The sequence below is a fragment of the Prenolepis imparis genome, unplaced genomic scaffold, assembly GCF_030444845.1.
Source record: "Prenolepis imparis isolate NDT839.2.m4 unplaced genomic scaffold, iyPreImpa1.0 SCAF_10, whole genome shotgun sequence".
Lineage (NCBI taxonomy): Eukaryota > Metazoa > Arthropoda > Insecta > Hymenoptera > Formicidae > Prenolepis > Prenolepis imparis.
Genome location: NW_028141168.1, coordinates 9,736,861 through 9,759,612, shown reverse-complemented (window position 1 = coordinate 9,759,612; position 22,752 = coordinate 9,736,861). Strand labels below are relative to the sequence as shown.

Genomic DNA, 22,752 nt, shown 5'->3' with positions numbered 1-22,752 from the left:
ATTAATAATTATTGATAAAACAAGTAAAAACGTGGAAACCGCATGTCTCTATTTATTATTGTTTAAAAGATATCGATTTATTTCACTTTTACCACTTTTCCGTCGGGCCAGAAATTTTTAGATCTGTTATACGAAAGTTTGCAATAACTTTTTATATAACAATCTCAGCGCTTCGAGCAATAATAGTTATTAATAAAACTCGTCAGGTGCTACCCAAAATTGTTAAAAAAAATATAGAAACATTAAAAAAATTTTTATTTATTGAAATATTTCTGTCCCGGTTAATAAATAATTTTTAACAGTTCTGATAATCAGGCTTCGAGCATTAATAATTATTGATAAAACAAGTAAAAACGTGGAAACCGCATGTCTCTATTTATTATTGTTTAAAAGATATCGATTTATTTCACTTTTACCACTTTTCCGTCGGGCCAGAAATTTTTAGATCTGTTATACGAAAGTTTGCAATAACTTTTTATATAACAATCTCAGCGCTTCGAGCAATAATAGTTATTAATAAAACTCGTCAGGTGCTACCCAAAATTGTTAAAAAAAATATAGAAACATTAAAAATATTTTTATTTATTGTCGAAAAATTTCTATGTCCCGGTGAATAAATAATTTTTAACAGTTCTGATAATGAGGCTTGGAGAATTAATAATTATTGATAAAACAAGTAAAAACGTGGAAACCGCATGTCTCTATTTATTATTGTTTAAAAGATATCGATTTATTTCACTTTTAGCAAATTTTACGTCGGGCCAGAAATTTTTAGACCTGTCATACGAAAAGTGGCGATAACTTTTTATATAACAATCTCAGCGCTTCGAGCAATAATAGTTGTTAATAAAACTCGTCTGGTGCTACCCAAAATTGTTAAAAAAAATATAGAAACATTAAAAATATTTTTATTTATTGTCGAAAAATTTCTATGTCCCGGTGAATAAATAATTTTTAACAGTTCTGATAATGAGGCTTGGAGAATTAATAATTATTGATAAAACAAGTAAAAACGTGGAAACCGCATGTCTCTATTTATTATTGTTTAAAAGATATCGATTTATTTCACTTTTAGCAAATTTTACGTCGGGCCAGAAATTTTTAGACCTGTCATACGAAAAGTGGCGATAACTTTTTATATAACAATCTCAGCGCTTCGAGCAATAATAGTTGTTAATAAAACTCGTCAGGTGCTACCCAAAATTGTTAAAAAAAATATAGAAACATTAAAAAAATTTTTATTTATTGAAATATTTCTATGTCCCGGTTAATAAATAATTTTTAACAGTTCTGATAATCAGGCTTCGAGCATTAATAATTATTGATAAAACAAGTAAAAACGTGGAAACCGCATGTCTCTATTTATTATTGTTTAAAAGATATCGATTTATTTCACTTTTACCACTTTTCCGTCGGGCCAGAAATTTTTAGATCTGTTATACGAAAGTTTGCAATAACTTTTTATATAACAATCTCAGCGCTTCGAGCAATAATAGTTATTAATAAAACTCGTCAGGTGCTACCCAAAATTGTTAAAAAAAATATAGAAACATTAAAAAAATTTTTATTTATTGAAATATTTCTGTCCCGGTTAATAAATAATTTTTAACAGTTCTGATAATCAGGCTTCGAGCATTAATAATTATTGATAAAACAAGTAAAAACGTGGAAACCGCATGTCTCTATTTATTATTGTTTAAAAGATATCGATTTATTTCACTTTTACCACTTTTCCGTCGGGCCAGAAATTTTTAGATCTGTTATACGAAAGTTTGCAATAACTTTTTATATAACAATCTCAGCGCTTCGAGCAATAATAGTTATTAATAAAACTCGTCAGGTGCTACCCAAAATTGTTAAAAAAAATATAGAAACATTAAAAATATTTTTATTTATTGTCGAAAAATTTCTATGTCCCGGTGAATAAATAATTTTTAACAGTTCTGATAATGAGGCTTGGAGAATTAATAATTATTGATAAAACAAGTAAAAACGTGGAAACCGCATGTCTCTATTTATTATTGTTTAAAAGATATCGATTTATTTCACTTTTAGCAAATTTTACGTCGGGCCAGAAATTTTTAGACCTGTCATACGAAAAGTGGCGATAACTTTTTATATAACAATCTCAGCGCTTCGAGCAATAATAGTTGTTAATAAAACTCGTCTGGTGCTACCCAAAATTGTTAAAAAAAATATAGAAACATTAAAAATATTTTTATTTATTGTCGAAAAATTTCTATGTCCCGGTGAATAAATAATTTTTAACAGTTCTGATAATGAGGCTTGGAGAATTAATAATTATTGATAAAACAAGTAAAAACGTGGAAACCGCATGTCTCTATTTATTATTGTTTAAAAGATATCGATTTATTTCACTTTTAGCAAATTTTACGTCGGGCCAGAAATTTTTAGACCTGTCATACGAAAAGTGGCGATAACTTTTTATATAACAATCTCAGCGCTTCGAGCAATAATAGTTGTTAATAAAACTCGTCAGGTGCTACCCAAAATTGTTAAAAAAAATATAGAAACATTAAAAAAATTTTTATTTATTGAAATATTTCTATGTCCCGGTTAATAAATAATTTTTAACAGTTCTGATAATCAGGCTTCGAGCATTAATAATTATTGATAAAACAAGTAAAAACGTGGAAACCGCATGTCTCTATTTATTATTGTTTAAAAGATATCGATTTATTTCACTTTTACCACTTTTCCGTCGGGCCAGAAATTTTTAGATCTGTTATACGAAAGTTTGCAATAACTTTTTATATAACAATCTCAGCGCTTCGAGCAATAATAGTTATTAATAAAACTCGTCAGGTGCTACCCAAAATTGTTAAAAAAAATATAGAAACATTAAAAAAATTTTTATTTATTGAAATATTTCTGTCCCGGTTAATAAATAATTTTTAACAGTTCTGATAATCAGGCTTCGAGCATTAATAATTATTGATAAAACAAGTAAAAACGTGGAAACCGCATGTCTCTATTTATTATTGTTTAAAAGATATCGATTTATTTCACTTTTACCACTTTTCCGTCGGGCCAGAAATTTTTAGATCTGTTATACGAAAGTTTGCAATAACTTTTTATATAACAATCTCAGCGCTTCGAGCAATAATAGTTATTAATAAAACTCGTCAGGTGCTACCCAAAATTGTTAAAAAAAATATAGAAACATTAAAAATATTTTTATTTATTGTCGAAAAATTTCTATGTCCCGGTGAATAAATAATTTTTAACAGTTCTGATAATGAGGCTTGGAGAATTAATAATTATTGATAAAACAAGTAAAAACGTGGAAACCGCATGTCTCTATTTATTATTGTTTAAAAGATATCGATTTATTTCACTTTTAGCAAATTTTACGTCGGGCCAGAAATTTTTAGACCTGTCATACGAAAAGTGGCGATAACTTTTTATATAACAATCTCAGCGCTTCGAGCAATAATAGTTGTTAATAAAACTCGTCAGGTGCTACCCAAAATTGTTAAAAAAAATATAGAAACATTAAAAAAATTTTTATTTATTGAAATATTTCCATGTCCCGGTTAATAAATAATTTTTAACAGTTCTGATAATCAGGCTTCGAGCATTAATAATTATTGATAAAACAAGTAAAAACGTGGAAACCGCATGTCTCTATTTATTATTGTTTAAAAGATATCGATTTATTTCACTTTTAGCAAATTTTACGTCGGGCCAGAAATTTTTAGACCTGTCATACGAAAAGTGGCGATAACTTTTTATATAACAATCTCAGCGCTTCGAGCAATAATAGTTGTTAATAAAACTCGTCTGGTGCTACCCAAAATTGTTAAAAAAAATATAGAAACATTAAAAATATTTTTATTTATTGTCGAAAAATTTCTATGTCCCGGTGAATAAATAATTTTTAACAGTTCTGATAATGAGGCTTGGAGAATTAATAATTATTGATAAAACAAGTAAAAACGTGGAAACCGCATGTCTCTATTTATTATTGTTTAAAAGATATCGATTTATTTCACTTTTAGCAAATTTTACGTCGGGCCAGAAATTTTTAGACCTGTCATACGAAAAGTGGCGATAACTTTTTATATAACAATCTCAGCGCTTCGAGCAATAATAGTTGTTAATAAAACTCGTCAGGTGCTACCCAAAATTGTTAAAAAAAATATAGAAACATTAAAAAAATTTTTATTTATTGAAAAATTTCTATGTCCCGGTGAATAAATAATTTTTAACAGTTCTGATAATGAGGCTTGGAGAATTAATAATTATTGATAAAACAAGTAAAAACGTGGAAACCGCATGTCTCTATTTATTATTGTTTAAAAGATATCGATTTATTTCACTTTTAGCAAATTTTACGTCGGGCCAGAAATTTTTAGACCTGTCATACGAAAAGTGGCGATAACTTTTTATATAACAATCTCAGCGCTTCGAGCAATAATAGTTGTTAATAAAACTCGTCAGGTGCTACCCAAAATTGTTAAAAAAAATATAGAAACATTAAAAAAATTTTTATTTATTGAAATATTTCTATGTCCCGGTTAATAAATAATTTTTAACAGTTCTGATAATCAGGCTTCGAGCATTAATAATTATTGATAAAACAAGTAAAAACGTGGAAACCGCATGTCTCTATTTATTATTGTTTAAAAGATATCGATTTATTTCACTTTTACCACTTTTCCGTCGGGCCAGAAATTTTTAGATCTGTTATACGAAAGTTTGCAATAACTTTTTATATAACAATCTCAGCGCTTCGAGCAATAATAGTTATTAATAAAACTCGTCAGGTGCTACCCAAAATTGTTAAAAAAAATATAGAAACATTAAAAATATTTTTATTTATTGTCGAAAAATTTCTATGTCCCGGTGAATAAATAATTTTTAACAGTTCTGATAATGAGGCTTGGAGAATTAATAATTATTGATAAAACAAGTAAAAACGTGGAAACCGCATGTCTCTATTTATTATTGTTTAAAAGATATCGATTTATTTCACTTTTAGCAAATTTTACGTCGGGCCAGAAATTTTTAGACCTGTCATACGAAAAGTGGCGATAACTTTTTATATAACAATCTCAGCGCTTCGAGCAATAATAGTTGTTAATAAAACTCGTCAGGTGCTACCCAAAATTGTTAAAAAAAATATAGAAACATTAAAAAAATTTTTATTTATTGAAATATTTCTATGTCCCGGTTAATAAATAATTTTTAACAGTTCTGATAATCAGGCTTCGAGCATTAATAATTATTGATAAAACAAGTAAAAACGTGGAAACCGCATGTCTCTATTTATTATTGTTTAAAAGATATCGATTTATTTCACTTTTACCACTTTTCCGTCGGGCCAGAAATTTTTAGATCTGTTATACGAAAGTTTGCAATAACTTTTTATATAACAATCTCAGCGCTTCGAGCAATAATAGTTATTAATAAAACTCGTCAGGTGCTACCCAAAATTGTTAAAAAAAATATAGAAACATTAAAAAAATTTTTATTTATTGAAATATTTCTGTCCCGGTGAATAAATAATTTTTAACAGTTCTGATAATGAGGCTTGGAGAATTAATAATTATTGATAAAACAAGTAAAAACGTGGAAACCGCATGTCTCTATTTATTATTGTTTAAAAGATATCGATTTATTTCACTTTTAGCAAATTTTACGTCGGGCCAGAAATTTTTAGACCTGTCATACGAAAAGTGGCGATAACTTTTTATATAACAATCTCAGCGCTTCGAGCAATAATAGTTGTTAATAAAACTCGTCAGGTGCTACCCAAAATTGTTAAAAAAAATATAGAAACATTAAAAAAATTTTTATTTATTGAAATATTTCTGTCCCGGTTAATAAATAATTTTTAACAGTTCTGATAATCAGGCTTCGAGCATTAATAATTATTGATAAAACAAGTAAAAACGTGGAAACCGCATGTCTCTATTTATTATTGTTTAAAAGATATCGATTTATTTCACTTTTACCACTTTTCCGTCGGGCCAGAAATTTTTAGATCTGTTATACGAAAGTTTGCAATAACTTTTTATATAACAATCTCAGCGCTTCGAGCAATAATAGTTATTAATAAAACTCGTCAGGTGCTACCCAAAATTGTTAAAAAAAATATAGAAACATTAAAAATATTTTTATTTATTGTCGAAAAATTTCTATGTCCCGGTGAATAAATAATTTTTAACAGTTCTGATAATGAGGCTTGGAGAATTAATAATTATTGATAAAACAAGTAAAAACGTGGAAACCGCATGTCTCTATTTATTATTGTTTAAAAGATATCGATTTATTTCACTTTTAGCAAATTTTACGTCGGGCCAGAAATTTTTAGACCTGTCATACGAAAAGTGGCGATAACTTTTTATATAACAATCTCAGCGCTTCGAGCAATAATAGTTGTTAATAAAACTCGTCAGGTGCTACCCAAAATTGTTAAAAAAAATATAGAAACATTAAAAAAATTTTTATTTATTGAAATATTTCTATGTCCCGGTTAATAAATAATTTTTAACAGTTCTGATAATGAGGCTTGGAGAATTAATAATTATTGATAAAACAAGTAAAAACGTGGAAACCGCATGTCTCTATTTATTATTGTTTAAAAGATATCGATTTATTTCACTTTTAGCAAATTTTACGTCGGGCCAGAAATTTTTAGACCTGTCATACGAAAAGTGGCGATAACTTTTTATATAACAATCTCAGCGCTTCGAGCAATAATAGTTGTTAATAAAACTCGTCAGGTGCTACCCAAAATTGTTAAAAAAAATATAGAAACATTAAAAAAATTTTTATTTATTGAAATATTTCTATGTCCCGGTTAATAAATAATTTTTAACAGTTCTGATAATCAGGCTTCGAGCATTAATAATTATTGATAAAACAAGTAAAAACGTGGAAACCGCATGTCTCTATTTATTATTGTTTAAAAGATATCGATTTATTTCACTTTTAGCAAATTTTACGTCGGGCCAGAAATTTTTAGACCTGTCATTCGAAAAGTGGCGATAACTTTTTATATAACAATCTCAGCGCTTCGAGCAATAATAGTTGTTAATAAAACTCGTCTGGTGCTACCCAAAATTGTTAAAAAAAATATAGAAACATTAAAAAAATTTTTATTTATTGAAATATTTCTATGTCCCGGTTAATAAATAATTTTTAACAGTTCTGATAATCAGGCTTCGAGCATTAATAATTATTGATAAAACAAGTAAAAACGTGGAAACCGCATGTCTCTATTTATTATTGTTTAAAAGATATCGATTTATTTCACTTTTACCACTTTTCCGTCGGGCCAGAAATTTTTAGATCTGTTATACGAAAGTTTGCAATAACTTTTTATATAACAATCTCAGCGCTTCGAGCAATAATAGTTATTAATAAAACTCGTCAGGTGCTACCCAAAATTGTTAAAAAAAATATAGAAACATTAAAAATATTTTTATTTATTGTCGAAAAATTTCTATGTCCCGGTGAATAAATAATTTTTAACAGTTCTGATAATGAGGCTTGGAGAATTAATAATTATTGATAAAACAAGTAAAAACGTGGAAACCGCATGTCTCTATTTATTATTGTTTAAAAGATATCGATTTATTTCACTTTTAGCAAATTTTACGTCGGGCCAGAAATTTTTAGACCTGTCATACGAAAAGTGGCGATAACTTTTTATATAACAATCTGAGCGCTTCGAGCAATAATAGTTGTTAATAAAACTCGTCTGGTGCTACCCAAAATTGTTAAAAAAAATATAGAAACATTAAAAATATTTTTATTTATTGTCGAAAAATTTCTATGTCCTGGTGAATAAATAATTTTTAACAGTTCTGATAATGAGGCTTGGAGAATTAATAATTATTGATAAAACAAGTAAAATCGTGGAAACCGCATGTCTCTATTTATTATTGTTTAAAAGATATCGATTTATTTCACTTTTAGCAATTTTACGTCGGGCCAGAAATTTTTAGACCTGTCATACGAAAAGTGGCGATAACTTTTTATATAACAATCTGAGCGCTTCGAGCAATAATAGTTGTTAATAAAACTCGTCTGGTGCTACCCAAAATTGTTAAAAAAAATATAGAAACATTAAAAATATTTTTATTTATTGTCGAAAAATTTCTATGTCCCTGTGAATAAATAATTTTTAACAGTTCTGATAATGAGGCTTGGAGAATTAATAATTATTGATAAAACAAGTAAAAACGTAGAAACCGCATGTCTCTATTTATTATTGTTTAAAAGATATCGATTTATTTCACTTTTAGCAAATTTTACGTCGGGCCAGAAATTTTTAGACCTGTCATACGAAAAGTGGCGATAACTTTTTATATAACAATCTGAGCGCTTCGAGCAATAATAGTTGTTAATAAAACTCGTCAGGTGGTACCCAAAATTGTCAAGAAAACTATAGAAACTTTAAAAACATTTTTTTCAGTTGACATACGTCGAAAAATTTCTATGTCCCGCTGAATAAATAATTTTTAACAGTTCTGATAGTCAGGCTTCGAGCATTAATAAATATTAATTATAATTAATTATTAGCTTATAACATATATTCGCTGGAAGAGGAATTGTGAGCATCGAGAGCTGAATTCAAGAGCTGTGTGCGAGAGAGAACGATAGCGATTGACTATCATCCGCAATACGCATTTGCTGATATCGTCGTTGCCATGAGATGGTTTGTTTGATGATTTGATTTTGACAAATTCAAAATCAGTATCAAATCAAACAAACATGTCCCGTAACAACGACGATATCAGCATATGCATATTACGGATGATAGTTTTTGTCTTTCTCTCCCCCCCCCCTCTCTCACACACTCTCACACACACACACACACACACACACACACACACACACACACACACACACACACACACACACACACCTCTTGAATTCAGGCTCATTCCATGAAAATATTAAGCAATTCCCCTTCTATTGATATATATATTCTAAGGTCGGGAGTGCCGAATAAATCTACGGGCGTATTCATCGATAATTTGTTCAATATCAGCATGTAAGTCTATAACCTGGGGGGACGTTCAACGAAAGCATAAGCGCCGGCGCTTGCGCATCTCCTCCATTACGTGACGTGGCATGACGTGACGTGGCGTGTTGTGCGTGTCGAAACTGGTAACAGTCCGTAACGGTCAACGGTCAGTACGCCATGAAAAGTAAAAAGTCGCGACCGCGAGTGAAATAATGACAATATAGATCGCGTTCCGTCAAAACTGTTGATCGAGACTTTATTTACGGACACGTTGTTTATTCACGAGTACAATCCCGTGTCGGGAGTGTCGAATAAGTACGAGCGATGCGTTAATCAAATAGACTTTTCGGCATCGACAGATCGATCGCATTTCGTTGTTAATCACGTCTATTGAACGATTTGTTTACAGATATGCGCATTCTGTGTGACTGAATTCGCGAGTGATTGAATCCATCGAAGAAAGTGGAGGAACATCAAGAAGCATCGAGAAGCATCGAGAGGCGTCGACTGGCATCGAGAGATGGATTACAATGGATTGTACGAGTGGATGGATGGACAACGGATGGACAGTACGAGACAAAGGACAGCGTTTTTTTCATCTTCTTTTTCTTCATCGATTTTTGGTGAGTACTTCTATCTATGATCTCTGATTTATGATTTCTAATTTTTCGTCTCTCGTCCTATATTAAACTGGCTCTACAGATTTTGAAAAAAATTATATTATTTACTTAATTCGTGTGCGAAGCTGGCGTCTCATTTTATTTTTTAATTCATATTTTAATTTATAATTTAATAACATAATTTATTTCTGGTCCATGTTCTCTGATCTATGATTTCTAATCTTTGCTCTCTGATCCTATATTAAGCTGGCTCTTTCACATTTTCAAAAAATTATATTACTTAATTAATACGTGTGTGTGAAGCTGGTGTCGAATTTCTTTTAAATTTATAATTAATTTATTATTTAATAACATAATTTGTCTCTGGTCATGCGCTACGCGCGCACCATTCATTTATATTAAATTTTATATTTAAAAAAATATTTTTAACTAATAATAAAAAGTTTGTTTAAACTCAAATAATATTTTGTGACAAAAATCAACTGATTAAAGCGTTAATTTGCTAATTATATTTTAAAATAATATGTTATACAAATTAAAATAGTAATATGTTGTAAATAATATGTTATCACACTTTATCTTCGATTAATATTTTTTGACAGAAATCAGCTGATAACTCAAAAATATTAATCAAGTTAGTATTATAACATATTATTATTTTAATGTATTTCACATTATTATTTTAAAATTTAATTAACGCTTTAATCAACTAACTTCTGTTAAAAATATTAATACAGCATTAATTTGCTAATTAAATTTACAAATAATATGATAAAAAATTTTTTTTAATATGTCGTAAATAATGTTATAATATCTTATCCTCGATTAATAGTTTTTAATAGAAATCATCTGATAACTGTCAAAATATTAGTTTAAAGTATTATAACATATCATTTAAAACATATTATTTTATTTTATTTTATTTTAAACTGATCGATTTTTTCAGTAAATATATTGAACATTCATTAAGATTCACTTGACATACGTCGAAAAATTTCAAAAAACCGACTTAATATGGGACCAGAGACCAATAATTAAAAATTATGTGTTCTAGTATTTTAAAATTTAATTAACAAATTAACGTTATTCAGCTGATTTCTCTCAAATAATATTAATAAAGCGAACATTTGCAAAAAATTAAATTTCAAAATAATATATAAAAATTAACATAATATATTTTAGATAATACTTATATTATAATATTTTAAACTCGATTAATATTTTTGATCGTTATCAGCTGATTTCTGTCAAAAAATATTTATCGTTTTTTTTTTAATTTTAATATAAAATCGAAGAATGGCGCGCGCGTAAATTGTGCGTCGTAATGTAAGATTGTCGCGGTGGAGGAAAATCGAGGTCGAGTTTACACAGCCGACTGTACCACGTTCGCATCTCCACGTCGGTTCTCTGTTGGTGGTTTATATAGCCGGTCTGTTTACGCCTCTCTTGAGTCGTTGCAGAATGTAGCGCTGGGTCATCGTGAATGATGCGTCACGGATGCATTTTAGTCGCCCCGTCGCGTCACGGAGCACGAAAGTTTTGCTTCGATTTGCGTGTCTTCCTGCAATTGTACCTTTGCGATTCAACCGTTATATAATATGCCTATAATGCAATCATTTGATAATCTACGATCTCAGAAGAAATTATTACAAAATTAAAGACAACTCGTGATAAAATCACGAATTAATTTGTTTTATACTTTATAATTGCATTACATTTATTAATATTATATTTAATTAATAATGTATTTTGCGTATAAATATCTTTGAAGATCACGATTGCAAAAAAAAAATATTTATGTGCGGATTAATGAATTATTAGATTAATGAGATGCAATCGAGAAAAAAGAGTTGAACGAGTAAAGAAATTATGCATGTCTGTTGGTCTCCCGTAATAAATGACCGTATTAACGCTCTCTTCTCACTCATGTTGCGAACTAATGAGGACGGGAGAGAAATATTTGATCCATTTAGGTGTTACGCTCGTGCGAAGAACCTTGCTCGTGATACAACGGGTAATTTAATTTCGCGCATTATATCGCCAGTATTAAGATCAGAGATGCGTTTAGTGATGCCACGGTGCATTAAGTATAAGTAGAACGGCGTGAAAGCGGTGCATTGTGTAGCGCGAGAATCGGAAGAGGGCACGTCACGCCAGAAAATGTCTTGCTGATGAAAAGAGAGAAAGAGTAAAGGTGGATAATAAAATCGAGTTATAATCCTTATTATCGTCTCGGATGTTGCGAAGGAATACGTAGGCGCATAGGCCGCGTGCGAGGAGTCATTGTCATACAATGTGCACCCGCTTTGCACTCGATACCGTTCTTACTCATAGATCGATGGAACGAATGGCAATAAAGATCGCCGAACGATCAAACAATAATCGCGATCATAAATTAATTCAAAACGAACATTTAGTTTTAAATGTAATATATATTCTTTAAATAATATATACGTATATATATTTTTATAATAACTATATATATGGAGTCATTAAATAATATATTCTTAATATCTATTTAATCTTCTCTTAGTTTTGCTTGCTATATTTTTATAAATCTATCCCGCAAGACAAACGTTTTGATTTGCAAGACATTTCACGACGAGGATATTTAGTGGAGATAGTGGAATAATTTTACCTGTACACGGAGAGAATTTTCTCCTAGAATTTACTCTGAAAATCATGGTAATCGTGGGACAATATGGTATGGAAAGAATTTTATGAGAATTTCTCTGATTAATATTTATCACAATTAAAACAATAATATTTATCACAATAAAATATAAAACATGTTCGATTAATTTTACTAAACTGCATGGTAAAATTACTCAAACATGTTTTATATTTTAACGTGTAGATATTATTATATTTATTGTGATAATTATTAATCAGAGAAATTTTTATAAAATTTTTTTCATACCATATTGTCCCACGATTACCATGATTTTCAGGATAAATTCTAAGAGAAAATTCTCTCTGTGTACAATTCGATACGCATCCCGTATGCGCGTGATACGCGATGCTTATCATACCTTACAGGTAAAGTTATTCCGAATGCCACGGTGTAGAGTAGGCAAGTCTCCCCCGAGTAGCCTTATTTACTGTAAGTAGAGAACGCGCTTGGTAGAATTCGAGCGCGTTCGCCGAACGCGGAAGACGACCCACTCGAACGCCACTTGTCCCCAAGAATTCCAGGACAAGTGGCACGACTCTACGAGCGTACGAAGGTGCCGGTGAGGGAGGGCAAGGTGAGGGTAAAGAGTGCGGTCGTTCTTCGTATTTCTTCCTCCTCCTTTGCTTCCTCCTACCTTCCACCCCGCATCGCTGTGGCGTTCTCTCGGCGAAGGAATACCGTGAGGAATACGCGAAGCATGCACGGCGAGCGTTCAAGTGAAGCGGGTTAATATCTTGACATTGTGGACACAAGTAATGGGGGCCTCTGTGCCTCGGAACGGTCTCCGTTCTGCATCCCGGTGGCGATACTTTCCGCCATCAGTGGCTCTCATCCGTTATCAAGAGATGCCATTCATTCATATTCTTTATACTTTATATGGTTAATATTCTTCATATTCTCATGATTCAAATTATATTTCATATCAAATTATCATATATATATATAAATTTTATTCTTTAATTTATATTCTTATTATATTTTTCATAAATCTCTCTCTACATCGTTTGCAAATTACACCAAAACGCACATTTGCGAACGCTTAAAATTGCTTTGTAGTGAGTTGATAGTTAACTATTAATGTATATGCTACATTTATGTCGAAAATGATATTACTTCGTATCCATTTACTGACATTATACACTCGAGTCAAAGCTAAAGAAGTAAATAATTAAAAAATCTTGTATGAAGCTAGCATATTTCGTGGATGATCATAAATAATTGAGAGTTTTGGCTTTGTTTTTAAAAGTTCTAAAGTTCTTGATAGTTTAAACAAATAGTTCAGACGATTAAACCAAAGAAAATACTTAAGAACAAACTGATACCAACTTAATGCAGGATATCACTTTATTCTACGACATTTTCTTTATCAATAATTGATCAAATTTAAAAGATTTATAGTTGAACTTTAAATTTGAACAATTAATTGATAAAGAAAATTCGCAGGACAAAGTGATATACTGCGTAAAGTTGGCATAGTTTGTCTTTAGGTATTTTTTTTATTTAATCGTCAGAATTATTTGTTTAAATTATCAAGAATTATTAAAAATAAAACCAGAACTCAATTATTTATGATCCTCCGCGAAATGATATGCTAACTTTACACACACAAAAAATACCACTTAAAAGTTTACATATATTGAATAATGATGTAATTAATAATATGTTTGAACAAATTTATTTGACGTATGCCGAACTTTAGCAAAATATTTTATTCCGCGAAAGATGACACGATTTGATACGTTATCTAATTGTAACGGAATTAATGAAGGAGATCTCTTATCGCTTTTGCCAAATATTCACTCCCTTCACAATCGAACAGCTAATAAAGAAACCTCGGCGCAAAATTGGCGTTTATTTAAGCTCGCGCGTATCTCGGCAACTTTCAAGAGAATCTATATATCGGTGGCTGTGGATAGCTCGCGGGCTTCCGTTGGCGCCTCGCCGGCGTTTCTCGGCCTGTCATTACCATACGCACTCATCCGTTGCACGATCTTACGTATGTACGTGCACGCCGGTCTCGGCGCGTGGGAGTATACTGTGGCGACGTCGAAGTGTCTCGTGTGCGATCTCGCAGGAAGCGCACGTGCCGCCCAACCGGGAGAGAACTCGATACTCGCGATAAAAGTCATTCCGCCGATCGCACCACTATCAGCTCGTTCGTTTTAATGCGGCTTAAGCGATCGTTTCCTTTTGCTTTACATGCTGAATGATGCGCGAGGCTAGATCGCGTTTAATGACACGATAAATTCAATCTTAAAGTTAATAAAAAAGGCACCCGGCTCTTAAAATGAATCGCAAATGTGTGTAACATCTACTATCTTTACTGTTTTGTTTATTGCGACACTTTGAGAGAGAATTCCTTCCTAAGATCAAAGATTTATTCTCTGATGTAAGAAGAAGGAATATAAAATTAATCAGCGAACGAGCGCTTTATTTGAACGTGAACTGCATATTCGGCAATTGTTCGCATCGACTGCATTCGCAGCTGATAAAATGTAATAAACGTATTGCATCTATAACAACGAATAGCCATGGCACATTCTTGAATTAGTCATCGGTGGGAGTTGACGTTCTTAATCACATTCAGTTCTTTACTCGATTTTTTATTCTTATTTGCAACGTTCATATTCATATCACGAACTCGATATAATCTATTACTGGATAAACTATTTTTATTTTGCTATAACCAATAAAGTGAAGATATTCTTACAACATATTTTTTTCATTAATATTTACATTTAAAAATAAACCTTTATTATATTTTCTATGCTGTGTGTGCTAGTATAATCTTTTAACTTTGTTTGATTTTTAAATATTTAAATATTTAAAAATCAAACAGTTCAAATTAAAAGGTTATACAGAACTCTTATTTATTTATGAATTTCCACAAAATGAGACGCCAACTTCACACACACTTGCAATATTATTTTCTAGATTTTCTAGATCTTCCTCGAAATTTTAACTATCAGATCTGTCTCATTATTATAATATCTGCATTATTTTGTTTTATAATATTATTATTATTTTCTTCTTTTTCTTTATTTTCCTCGTTGCCGGTTAAATGTCGAATATTAATTGTTTCAAAACTATTAATTTTTTTCATTTATATTTATTTCTAGTTCTTTTGTAATATTTACTGTATCGTTTTTAGCGGGTTTAAAATATATAAAAATCTGGTTTATGGTCTCTCCTTCCTTGGTCTCTGGTCCCATATTAAGTTGGCTCCTTCACATTTCGAAAAAAATCATATTATTTAATTAATATTAACAATACTTGTAAAATTTCCGCATAGTAGCATTAACTCTTATTTTCATCAAACAGATTTTTTTGAAAAGATTTTTTTGGTTTCTTACAGGAAAAATGCTGCCGGCGAGGAATCCGGAGTACGTCGAGAAGAATATAGACGATTCCTGAATGCGTCCCGAGGAAAGTCACCATCGTCGTTCGATAAGGGCCTCCGATAAACGGGCCTTGAAAAAAAGCGGCGACGCGAAAATGGAGCATCGGTTTTGTGCGCGCGCGAATAAGCTCCCGCGAATCTCGCGTTTTACCGAAACGCGTCGAAAATGTTATATACTAGCTAAAACCCGGCGTCGCCGCGCGTCGCGAACGGAAAAAATAACGCGAGTGCAAAGTGTTTCCAACTACTTCTACGAGGACAGCAGATTCCCGACCCAGAAGGTTGATTTTCTACAGGAAAAATGCTGTCGGCGAGGAATCCGGAGCCTAGAGACCGGAGAAAACGTCGAAATGTGAGTCGAATTATTTGTTTTATTGATAAAGCGATAGAATATTAACCAGAGTATTTACCGGATTTCGTGGATATCGAAATGATGCAATTTTCGGTTTTATGTTTAACGCAATCCTAAAGTCTCTTTCCGCGATTTTCTCCATTGCGGATGGAATGTCGGAAGACTCGACGCTCATCGATTCCGAGCGGCAGATATCGATGCGATGTAAGAAAAATTCGTTCCCCACAGAGTGTACAGAGACCGCGCAGAGATCGTGCGCAACGCGGTATAGAAGAACGCGTTCTAGCGACGGTCCCGGTTAATTAACGCCGTTCAGCAGCATCGGCTAGCGCTGTTGTAACGCCGTATCGGTGAGATCGCGAAGCGCGATAGCGGTCACACCGTTCGCGAAAGATTCTTTTCTTTCTTCGCCTTTTTTTTTTCTCTTACCTCGTTTATCCTCCCGCTTCTCGCTCGATCGCGGCGATCGGAAAGGCTCCGCAACGGACCCCGTGCATCGATAAATTTCGGAATTGGCGCCTCTGTCGACCTGGGTCCACCTAATTAAGCGGTTTGCCCCGTAATTATAGCCAATTAACGTCAAACTCGGTCGACAGCTCGGTCAGAAGCTTGGGGCCGGCTTCGAGATTGCTCGATATTACGTGCACCTATACGCGCGCAATCACCCACGTGCGTGTCTCAATTATTTTAATATTATTTTTATCGGGTCGATCATTTTCTCGCCAGCGGCGAGATTGCTCGTCATCTTCGAGATGCGCTTTCGATCGAAACGTTGTAATACTAAGAACCGCATTTCCAGCTTCAAAAAATAAATTAAGATAAAAGTATAGTCCGCAAAAATAATTGCGTTTTTTTAAGTCTTACAATTTTAATATCAAAATATAAATAATTAGTATATAAATAATATAATTAATATAATTATTATTTCACAAAAGAGTTTTTCACGCTATTGATATCTCTCCTCCCTTATTGGGAAGCCTACCTAAACTCCTAAGGGGGTGTGAAGTTGGCACCCCCCTATGTTATGATATCATAGTTTTGTTAAGAGTTCTGAGTTATTTAGAATCATAGGAAGAGTTCTTGATAATTTTTAGAAATAGTTCCGGTCATTACGATAATGAAAATCAATTTCGAAAAATAGAGGTGCCAACTTCACATTTTTTTACACAACGAGTTTCAATAGTTCTGAGCAGAGTTTTAAGATTCTTTTAAATAGTTACATAGTTCCTGATTATTTCTTGAGAGTTCTGCAATTTTTAGATAAAAAAACGTATTTTTATTATTGAAGATATTTCTAAAATATCAAGTTCTGGTGAAAAATGTTAGAGTTCTGAATCGTACTCGATAAAACAAGAAAAAATGTGGAAACCGCATGGCTCTATTATAGTTTCCGAGATATCGATTTTTTCACTTTTTCCCACTTTTACGTCGGGCCATAATTTTATTCATCGGAACATAGAAAAATTTCTGGCCCGACGTAAAAGTGGGAAAAAGTGAAAAAATCGATATCTCGGAAACTATAATAGAGCCATGCGGTTTCCACATTTTTTCTTGTTTTATCGAGTACGATTCAGAACTCTAACATTTTTCACCAGAACTTGATATTTTAGAAATATCTTCGATAATAAAAGTTTTTTTTATCTAAAAATTGCAGAACTCTTTCAAGAAATAATCAGGAACTATGTAACTATTTAAAAGAATCTTAAAACTCTCTGCTCAGAACTATTTGAACTCGATGTGTAAAAAAATGTGAAGTTGGTACCCCTATTTTTCGAAATTGATTTTCATTATCATAATGACCGGAACTATTTCTAAAAATTATTAAGAACTCTTCCTATGATTCTAAATAACTCATATTAACAGAACTATAATATCATAACATAGGGGTGCCAACTTCACACACCCAACTCCTAAAATCTAAAAAGGGGAATTATTTTATTACTTTGCTGTCACACATACAATATGTTGTGTTTTTAACGTATTGATATAATCTGTCACTTTCTTTAGAGTTCTTCCTGTTTTTTTTAATGATATTGAGCATAGAAACGACGTACTTTCAATTAAATTTAAACGATGATGCGTTGTATTAATTGCCACGTGTCTACACGTGTATCACGCTCGCTGCTTCACACCGTGCGCGTAATAATTCATTAAACCCATCTCGGAAAGCTGTATGAGTTAAAAGAGCCACCGACATCGCTCCCGGGAAGTCGTCGGCGCGAAGTTCTTAAATGCGATCATGCTGCGCGCGGAAATCAACGCAACACGATCGCGTTAGATCGAGACCGTCGCGGAGAGAAAAACTGGTAGCGGTTCCATAGATCTGCCGATGCCCGACAGTAGCTCGCCACGCGAGAATATCAGCTTCCTTTTTTCTCCCCTGTCTTTCACCCATCGATCTTCCTCGGGATGTCGTCTCTTTCGTATTCTTCATCGTTCTTCCCTTCGTCCCTCGTCTCGTCTCTGCGCGTTGAAAGCTCTTTTCTCCTCTCTCGTCGCCCTTTTCCTCGTTCTCTAATAAGCTGCTACCTGTGAACATTAAAGCTCGTATTACATGGCGGTCCAGTCGGTAATTGGACGCACGTTTAGCGAGCCAATACATGTACGTGCGACGACGATCTCATGTATGGCGAGCCTCTCAGAGTTTGTATCTTATTCGACTGCTGGCTGTAACAACCGGCGGTGTGATAAAAAACCGAATAAATTAATTCGATATTTTTATTTCTCACGAAATGCGTATTCTTTTACAGCCGGTACATGAAAACCGCTACCAAAATTATATGCGAGTTCACGACTTCTTCCGCTTCTTAATAATTCGATAGGAATCTATTATGTAGAAATATATTTTGTTTATGACTAAACTATTTAATTTTCTTTTGTTTTGATCATTATTTATCCATTTACGGATAAATTTTTTATAACGTTAGTGGTATACGAAATAAAATCAAAAATTAACATACACATATGACATACGTAAATTCTTACAATTTATTTTTATGTTCGAGCATAAAATTGCGAAGTTATATATTTTCGAAATATATTTAAAATCGAATAAAAAATATAGCAGACGTAGAGAGAACGATGTAGCTTGCGTAATGTTACATAGCGGAGCGCGCAGCGATTACGTAAGATTCGGCAGATTCTCGCCGAAACGTTTGCGTCCTGTTATATCGGTTCTGATTTATTCGTAATACTACGGCGGTTCGACATTTCTCATCGAGGTCCGCGTCGTGTTCCCGCAACAACGATCGATTATCCGAGAGATCCTTTTTATCCGCGTCGTTTATAGAGGATAGATCATGAGACCTTTACAACGCGACCAGCCATGTTTTATCGATTGATTATCGCTATCGTTTTCTCGGCTGTTTTACTGTCGCTCAACACGCGTCGATTTCTCGTATAATCGCCATCGACGGCCAAGGACACCTGACGCCTCGTTCCAGCAACGATGCTGGCTGCGATACCGAAAGAAATTGACCCTTGACCTATCTCAGTCCTTCCTGCCTCTCTTTGTTGCTCACACTCGTTCCGCATCTCTAGCTTTAGTATCTCTTTCTCTCCCCTCTCACTCTCTTCCCAGGGATAAGTGTAAGTCGAGAACCGGTAAAGCGACATAGAGTAGACTCGGTTACGACAGGTCGTAAGACGAGCGTGTCTAATAGGTCGCGATAACGCGTTCCGATGATATCCTTCGAGGCGTATCGTCTCCGGTGTGGTCCGCGTAAGACGCGCGATTAAATGCCCACGTATTCGCGCCAACGATTATACTTATATCTACTCCGTTCTGTGGTCGCGCGCGACCCCTCTTTGCATATAGTAGCGTCACGTCGCATAAATGGAGGCGGATTAACATTCATCGCTGCCGCCGTGTTTCAGATTTACCGTGTCCTACTTCTCGCGCTCTCCGTCATCGGATTTTAACAACGACGATGACTCACTTTGGCCGAATTCAAATGCGCGTGTCGTTCATTATAAATTGTTTATGTAACAGATTGATTTTGACAGATTTCTAAATTAATGAATTCTATGTTTATGTTGGATTGAAATCTGAAATTCTAATTTTTGTTGTAACAGCAATTTGGCTAATTGAATGTATCGGATGTATCGTTCGCAATTTTATTAGAACGCTCGTCTCATATTTTTTCATCCCGAATTTCTTTATAATCTCGAAATTTCGTACTAATTTTTGTATCTTAAAATTATTTGATAAAGAAAATCACAGTGGACGGTCACTGTGGACTGTATATATATTTAAAATTTGTGTGAACATCAAAGGTTTAATAACATGGCTTGGGGACATTAAATCTCTCCATTACGGAAAGTGATAAGTTTGCATACTTTAAGTCCTCTCGGTACCGAAAATTCATTTCGCTCGCGGTGATAATTTAGCGACGGTAATTACCATAAAATGTGAAAGGCTACATTTAAGTTATGAAAGCGACTGACGCCGGTGGCTAACATTAAAACGCGCGACTTAATCGTCAGACTTGCGGCGATCAATTGCCAAGATTATTTGGAATCGTATCGAGGACACCGCGTGTGTTAAATGTCGCGCGCGAAATCGTCGTCGAATATAAGCGAGATGTAATCGCGAGTGTCCTAAAGTCAGCCGTGAGAATTATTTCTGTGAATTATTCCTCCTGCATGCCGAATCTGTGCCTGAGATCAATAATTAATTATTCTTTGGTTTAAATACTCTCGTTTTTATACTGACGATGAGAAAGCTTGACAAAAATGAACGGATGCAAGATTACATACACACATTCCATGATCTTATATTCCTTTTAAGCCCGATATAGCCAAATGTCCAAAAATACTAATTGTTGTCGCTAAATCTTTGCGAGATTTTGATCTCTAATCGTAGACCGGATTAATCAGACTTTCGCTAGTATTTCATAAAATATTGCATTATTAAAATTAATGTTAACTCCAAGTCACGTACTTTATCTTAAATAAAGTTTTTTATTGAAGAATAATATATAAAACCCACAAAATTTTTAATCTAAAATTATAATTGTAAAATACAATTTTAACTATATGTATATATATATATATATGAATATATGTGTGTGTGTCTGTATATATATGTGAATTTGTATTATACTTTTTTATATTATTTATTTAACAAAATAGAGCACAATTTCAAATAATTTCAAAAACGTGGCGTATGAGGTCAATGTCTCTTTCTCTATGCGATCTACTCCGAAAAAGCGACCGCGTCACTATCTGCCGGGTATCCTTTACGGCCACGATGAAATCGAGGGGGGAACTCTACTTTTAAGTGGCAGCACTTCTTGAGGGCGAATCTCTTCCCAACTGGAAGGTGCGCCCCAAACGCGACTCCAATCGAATCGGTAACGAACGATTCGAGATACCGCCGGGGAACGTTATGTAGGACCACACACGAGGCGTCCGCGCTATCCTCGACCTGGTCCCACCAGGTAATGTTTCTTTTAAGTGCGAACACAAATTGTAACTGAGACGATGTGCTTTTCTCGCGGCCCTTCTCCCCCACTCGACCCCCCTAACCCGGGTCCCAAGTCGAGGAATATCTGGCGGATCCGATTTCAAAAGCCGTACATTTGGATCCACGATTATAAGAGATCTGTAGTTGGAGCATATCGCAACTTTGCTATTTCAAGACCTCGACGCGCTGCGATCATTCGTGGATTTAACAGAAATCAGCTGATAACTGTCAAAATTATTAATTGAGTTTAAAGAATTATAACATATTATTTACAACATTATTATTTCAATTCTTAAAACATTTTTATTTTAAAATTTAATTGACAAATTAAATAACGCTTTAATCAGCTGATTTCTGTCAAAAATAGATAAAGCGTTAATTTTCTAATCAAATTTTGATATAATATGTTTAAAAAATTAAAAATAGTAATATGTTGTAAATAATGTTATAATACCTTATCCTCGATTAATATTTTTTAACAGAAATCAGCTGATAACTGTCGAAAATATTAATCTAATTTAAAGTATTATAACATATTATTTTAAACTTTATAACGTATTATTATTTCAAAATTTAATTAGCAAATTTTTACTTTACTGTTATCATGATCCAATAAAAAACGGCTCGAAAACTCGATACGCAGATAAAAATTGAGGCAAAAAATATATATCTTTCGACAAACTTTTTCTTTCATACATTTTAGTCACATGTACTCGCGATTGCACTCGTTAGTGTAGTTTCGAACGTTCTTTACGAAAGTCAGTTCATTCAAGGAGCGCTTTGACAACGATTTCTGAATTATTGCGGTTTCTCGAATATACCATTCTTAAAAATCAGAATGATGAATTTTAATAAATGTTTAATATATTTACTGAAAAAATTAATCAGTTTGTTCACACAAAATAAAATTAAATAAAATAATAATATGTTTAAAATGATATGTTTTAATACTCTAAAGTAATATTTTGACAGTTACCAGCTGATTTCTCAAAAAATTATTCATAAAATATTAATCGAATTCAAACAAACTTTATATTATTATTTTAAATATCATTCTTTTTAATATACAATTAAAAATGGTGCGCGCTTGTGTTGTTCTAGTATAATTTAGAAAAAAGATCTTAATCTAATATAGAAATATATTCGTTCTTAAGTTAAGACAAAGATTTCTAAGAATTTCACTTTCTTTTCGCTCTCGATGAGCTCATTTACGAGATACGAAAATTTATCTATGA

At 32.7% G+C, this 22,752-nt stretch overlaps 1 protein-coding gene across 1 annotated transcript in view; it reads left to right on the top strand.

Annotated features, from left to right (window-relative positions):
• Window positions 1-22,752, top strand: part of LOC145942085 (uncharacterized) — a 374,660-nt gene that overhangs the window by 114,024 nt on the left and 237,884 nt on the right. Inside the window, exons 11-12 of the mRNA XM_083048578.1 lie at window positions 9,414-9,627; window positions 15,654-16,050. Coding sequence (XP_082904704.1) covers window positions 9,414-9,452 — 39 coding nt within the window. The 3' untranslated portion in view covers window positions 9,453-9,627; window positions 15,654-16,050. The remainder of the gene's footprint in view (window positions 1-9,413; window positions 9,628-15,653; window positions 16,051-22,752) is intronic.